The sequence below is a fragment of the Achroia grisella genome, unplaced genomic scaffold, assembly GCF_030625045.1.
Source record: "Achroia grisella isolate CSIRO2021 unplaced genomic scaffold, CSIRO_AGI_Agris_v1 utg512, whole genome shotgun sequence".
Taxonomy (NCBI): Eukaryota; Metazoa; Arthropoda; class Insecta; order Lepidoptera; family Pyralidae; genus Achroia; species Achroia grisella.
The window spans coordinates 1713113-1719736 of NW_026712906.1; the positions used below are offsets into that span (position 1 = coordinate 1713113).

At 31.1% G+C, this 6624-nt stretch overlaps 1 protein-coding gene across 1 annotated transcript; it reads right to left on the reverse strand.

Moving 5' to 3' along the window:
* Positions 1-2552: 2552 nt before the first annotated feature.
* LOC131846672 (AH receptor-interacting protein) lies at positions 2553-6413 on the reverse strand. The gene is made up of 6 exons (XM_059196014.1): positions 6081-6413; positions 5643-5828; positions 5142-5304; positions 3225-3411; positions 3003-3145; positions 2553-2925 (listed from the first exon to the last, which is right to left on the reverse strand). The coding sequence occupies exons 1-6, from the start codon at positions 6159-6161 to the stop codon at positions 2705-2707; spliced, it is 981 nt and encodes a 326-aa protein (XP_059051997.1). The 5' UTR covers positions 6162-6413; the 3' UTR covers positions 2553-2704.
* Positions 6414-6624: the final 211 nt, after the last annotated feature.

Below are 6624 nucleotides of genomic sequence, written 5' to 3' on the forward strand. Positions count from 1 at the left end.
AACACCCCATGTCAGACCCCTTATATTTGGAAGAAACTTAAAAATAATGCCAAAAATATTAGATGAATATATTTTTAATACGAATATTGTTTTATTTTTGTTCATCAACTTTATCCCTCACTAACAATACTAGTAGTAGTACATAACCTGGTTTATACCGCTAAAGATATTGAAAGATATACGAGTAATTCAGAATGTTATCAAGTTCAAAATAAGCACACATTACTTGCTTAGATAACAGAGTAATATTACTAGTAATAAAAACATTTGTAATACCCATATGTATACTACGTATGTATAGTAAGTACTTACGCTGCGGCGCCGTGAGACTCGTCTAAGTACTTCATCTACTCATCTACGCGCGGTAACCGCGCCGACCGACCAATAGGATAGCGCCTCTCGTGTTTCCAGAAAGTTCGCGACTAACGGACGATATAGTAGTAAGGCAATGAGTGTCCCAGTGATATCATTATAATATTTTCTCGTTAAATTTTATTGTAATATACACAATTTCGCACTAAATAACGTGTTACCCCGTTACACATTTCTAATAATGAAAAACCTAGACCGACCCTGTTCACTTAATCTTACAAGATCTGACTTTAAAAATTACGATATCCTCATATAGCCTTTCATTTCCCCTTTCAATACTTTTTCGCATTAAAAAGTAGCCTTTCTCAGGGTCTACATTATCTGTCTACCAAATTTCAATTAAATCAGTTCAGTAGTTTTGGCGTGAAAGCGAGACAAACAGACAGACTGAGTTACTTTAGCATTTATAATATTTGTAAGAATATCGCTATTAAAAATAGGGGTTGTGAAAGACGGGTGAAAATTTAGGCGTGTATGTATTTTCAATGTAACATTATAAATAAATAAAAAATTGTCCATAATACAAAAAAATATTTTTTCGGGGTAGGCCACCCCTATGACTTAGGGGTATAAAAAATAGATAACAACCCTACCTCAGATGGGAAGTATACATATCAAATTTCATCAAAATGTGGGAGAAATATGGCAACTAACACTGTGATACAAAATTTATATATAAGATATAGCGGAATTCTCATTAGGTAAAAGAGGGGTACATCGTAGAATACATGAGGTATATACCAGTAAATTAATTGTAGCTAAAATCAGTCTCATACATATAACGATTGAAATAAAAAATCGTATAGCCCGATTTTGATACGTACGAGTATAAACGTATCAAAATCAGGCTATACGTATAGCGCAGACGCGTTACAACATATCAAAAAAAATAGGCATGGAATGTAAAATAAACCATAACACAATAGATATATACATTGGCACATAAGCCATATCTGCAGAGTGTCGGCTAACGATATTATACCTACACATTTACATTGAATCTTGAATCGTCCCTAATGAGGTACACGATACAGTTACCTACATATCTATTATATACATATCTTTGCAAAACAGATGTCATGTAGACTGAATTCACTGCCATCTATTTTCATGCTTTGTTACTAAGCACCCACTAGTAATCCGAACTGCTTCAGATCTAGCGACATCTAGCGGCTACGGTGGCGAAATAAAATAGCCCGAAGAATAGCCCGAGTTAGGAAGGAACCATTTTCTTGTATGGGATGGGGTATCTGTATGTAATATTATGTTATCTGTGATACTACTCAAGAGAATGACAGTGTCAGACGCATTATAGCCACAGTCGGTCATGATGGCACAGATAATTATACAAGTCAAGGTACTGATGAGAATGTAATCACTTTGTTTTTAGAGTAGTACTTTTACTCTTGATGGATAACTATGACAAAAATCTAACGTAAATTTTATTTTTTGTACAACTAATATGGCTCACGAGAAAATTTAAAATACAAAGTAGCCTTGGTCGTGGCGTATATATAAAGAAACTAAATAAAATCGTTTACTGCTTGGATAGCGTAATAATAATAGGAATAGGAACTTAAATATGTATGTACTGCAATCGATACAATTCTTATTGGGTGTCGACCAGATTTGAGCGTAAGTTAAGACGTTCTGAAGAACACCGTATAATATTAACAATCAAATATACAATGCTTTTAAATATTTTTACACACAATTTTTATAAATATACACTGCGGGTTGTAAGTACATTTATTTAATCAAAATCACAAGAGATCACAATGTATGAAAAATAGGTATAGACAAAGCTAACAGATTTGTCGTGAAATTTATATACCCGGGACTGTTGGCACCATTCTCGCTGTGTATGGCACAGCCTAAAAAGCATAATTTAGATGACCACATCTTTAGGCACATTAAGTTAAGAAACAGTTCTTTTTTTAATTGAGCTGTTACATTTATTTATATATCTATATGTTTTATACCATTCTCTGTATAGCGACACTCGGCTATATTAACATTTTTTGTTCACAACACACTCAGTATATCCAGTCAGTTCCAGTCTGAATAATAAAATACGTATTTCATGTTTGTTTTATATGAGTCAAAGTGTCTATATGTGCATATCAGTCCGCAAAGCAACTTAAAGACTAGATTAAACATAGCATTTTAATAAAAACTACTAAGTAAGTGGGTATATGAAAATATTCAATTTATATAAATATGAAAAATTTAGAATAAGAAAAATAGACTATAGCATAATATATTCTCAGTGCCAGAGTAACACTGTACAAGGTACACAATATTTGGAGGCACAATTTTTGCTCATGCACTGTTAAGTACCATTTTGTTCATTACTGAACATATTTTTCAAAGCATCCTTGTCTTGTTCTTCTTTCTGTTTGCAGAGTTTTTTAATATTCTCTAGCTCCTTGTCAACGGTGGCACTTACAGATGGGTTCAAAATTTTTAGCTTTTTAAAGTCCTCTATAGCTAATTCTGGATTCCAAGCCCCAACATGTGCTTTCCCTCTTCTATACAAAGCCTTTTCATTATCTGAAAATGTTGAATTTTTTTGTGAAGCTAATAGAAGAATTAATATGAAGTATATTAGTGGAATACAGTTTCCATACCTTCATCATATTCTAGAACTGTGTTGCAATGTTCTATGACAGCATAATAATCTCCTTTGATAAGTTTACACTGTGCATAATTTAATAATATAGGAAGCTTTATTTTGTTTAGATTTATCCATTCATCATCTGTTTTCCTTTCTCTGTGAATAAAATTAAAATTACAAATACTTACTTATAAAAAACATAAAAAATATCCTATTAAATATAGCTAAATATTACCTAATCATTAACTGTTCACATATAGCAATAGCCTTACTATAAGCCTCTTCAGCTTCATCATAAACTTTCTGACCATACAACTTATTTCCTTTTTCTTTGAGAGTTGGTATCAGTTGTAGTCGTTCTTCACTACTGTACTGCCACACTTCTTTTTCATATTCATCTGATTTTTCAACCTTTAGTAGTTCTAAAAAAAAAATATGTCACTTTAAAAGTAAATGAATGTGATAATAAGGAGAAAATATAGTTGATAAATAGCAGAGTATCTCAATATGTTCTCTATGTTCTAATTAAAATGCAAAAAAATATACAGTTTTCAGTAAACCTACCTAAATCTTGAACATTGGTAAGGTTGGACCCTTACCAATGTTCAAGATACTATTATTATTACTATATAGAACTGAATAGAATAGAATAGAAAATCATTTATTCAAATAAACTTAATTTAGGCACTTTTGAATAGTCATAACAATTTGTTTTTTATCTACCACTCGTTCGGAAAGCTGTCTCATCACAAGAAGAACGGACAAGAAACTTGTGTGTTGCTCTTTTAAATAATCCTTGTAAGTTTACATTTACAAGTCGAAACGTGTGAATACAAACTACCAACAAGCACTAATTTTTGGGTCAAATATAAATATGCAATAAGATTAAATCAGTCGTAGTGATAAGAGCAGACCAGTTCCTACAAGCAGCACTCGTTTCACGAGTATGACGGATGAGCCAGCCATCACTGCGCTCGACCATATTTTAGGGAGCCCAATGACCCGGCCCACCACGCCGCCACATGTCTGGACATTTTAGTGAGCATGACTACTCATTCCACACGACCACGTCACAGCTACAAAAATTACTATATGGTAGTTACAGCATTCGTACTTTACATAAGGATGCATGCGGCAATCAATACAAAAGCCGCTACGCTATCATATATCAAGAAAGCAGTATGAAAATTAAAATTATAACGTTGTCCGCAAATAAACTTATTCTTGCTATCATCTATAAATTCATCTATTTTATAATAGGCTTTTTTACATAACATTTGTTTAATATAAGATTTGAATTGCCTCTCTGTAAGATTTAGCCTAGACTCTGGCAGTTTATTATAGAATCTTACGCAATTACCATAAAATTAATTACTAACTTTGTGCAGACGACATTTAGGTAAAATTAGCTTATTTTTATTGCGTAAGTTTCTACTTGTACAGTCTTTAAGTTTCTTGAAACTATCTAAATTTTTCCTTGTATACATAATATTTTCATAAATGTACTGTGAGGCAACGGTGAGGATTTGATTGTTTAAAGCATTGACGTAATGACTCTCTAGAACCCATACCATAAATAGAACATATGGCTCTCTTTTGTAAAATAAATATAGTATTTACATCGGCAGCTTTACCCCACAGCAGTATGCCATATGACATAATGCTATGGAAATAACTAAAATATACAAGTATTGATACATTACGACCAATTTTAAACACTAACGAAGTATCATCCGCAAATAACACTATATCTGCAACTTTCTCTACCATGTAGGGAAGGTCATTTATATAAATTAAAAAGTGAAATGGGCCTAATATTGAACCTTGAGGAACGCCCATTTTTATATTAGTTCCCTTATACTTTACACCATCAATATCTACAGTTTGCACCCTATCCTCTATTCATTAGACTTAGGTCATTATCTCTAATACCATAATGTTTGAGCTTGTACAAAAGTGTTTCATGATCTACGCAATCAAACGCCTTCGACAAGTCACAAAAAACGCCGAGAGCATGCTGTGAGTTTTCCCATGATTCGAAAAAATTAAATTAACATTCTCTTGTTAATAATAATCAATATAAATATAAAAATAGAAAGATAGTAATTAGCATTAAGAACAAGAAATAAAATAATAGTAATTAAAGTTTTACCAATAATAAATTCCAAATCGGATGGATTATTGATTAGGTCATCTAAATCAGGATAGCCAATGCCTTCTGTGTGTAATGTCATAGTGCAAGTATGTTTTACTTTGTGTGTCTCCTGACCAAGTTCTCGCAATGTTTTAGACACAAATGGGTAGCTATATACCAACTGTAAATAAGTCACAACAGTTAATTAACAATTTATATATTTTTTATTTTATTAAATTTTGTAATCTAACGACTAACACTCTAACAAAATCTATCTGCTAGGACTAAATTAAACTGACACAATCAAAATGGACATAGATAATATATATTTGGTAAGTCCCATGAAAGATTTGAATATCCTTGGAAAATTAAAGGCTACCCAATTTCTGATTACAGTTTTATAATTGTATAACTACAGTAAGCAATTACAAAGCAAGCAAAATTTACTAATTTCATAAAACATTATGTCCATATATGAATGTAATTACACAATACTGAAATGAATGTATTTAAACATACCTCTTTCTTCACTGTGAAACTTGCTACTTCACCAACAGCCATCATTTTCACAACAGTTTCCCATACCTCCAATTTGAATTTGTGACCTATTACTAAAACCATAGGTTCTTTCTTGCCAATTTTCTTACTATCATCAATTAAGATCTTTTCTTTTCCCAGTTTCCATGTTTGAAAATGGAAATGTGCCTGAAAATTATGATAACAAATTTAAATAGTAGGAAAAACATTCACTGTATCAATATCTCTATTTTAGTCAGTTTGAATTATCAGCCAGCATAAAACTTTTTTAACAGCTTCTTCAAAACATCATCAAATTAATTGAAACAATAGCGAAGATTAATTTCTATTTTATGTAAATGTGCTTATTGAAAAAAGATCACTATCATTATATAGTACAATGATATATGTAGGTACATAGAATTCAAAACCAGACTTTACCTTACTGCCGTTAGCAATAGCTATATACTTTTGACCTGCATGTAGCACATTTTTGACAATGGGAGAGTTAGCAGCACTCATTGTTTAATAACAATTAAATTAGTTTAGCAGTAATTCAATTAATTATATTTATTTCCTCGAGTTAACTTCCATTAATGTACAGATTTAATCGTTTTATTTTTGTAAAATTTTAAGTAAGATTTGTCAGAAATTATAATGTATTTGAAACATTTGGATTTGTCTAATAGATTAGTTGCACAAAACTATAAAATATTGGAACTTAAATAGAAATTGTTATTTATATACTTATTATTATTATAGCATAAATAATGAAATAGGAAACTATTGTCTTGTTATCTATTTGACTTTTGTTTGAACAGTGATACTGTAACACTGACAGCGGTCTGTTTTTGATTTTGACATTAAGAACAACAAATATCATAATCTTGGATAAAAAACTTTTAATCAAGCTTTGAAAAAAAAATTATGCTAACATTAACTAGTACCAACATTATAAATTTATTCTAGATATGAAAAAAAAAAT

Bases quoted from the DNA above. Each gene is read 5' to 3' on its own strand.
- LOC131846672 (XM_059196014.1), bottom strand. From the start codon at position 6,161: ATGAGTGCTGCTAACTCTCCCATTGTCAAAAATGTGCTACATGCAGGT. The intron at 5,829-6,080 runs GTAAAGTCTGGT...CATAATTTTCAG, and splicing joins CTATTGCTAACGGCAGTAAG to GCACATTTCCATTTTCAAAC. The intron at 5,305-5,642 runs GTATGTTTAAAT...ACTTATTTACAG, and splicing joins GTTTCACAGTGAAGAAAGAG to TTGGTATATAGCTACCCATT.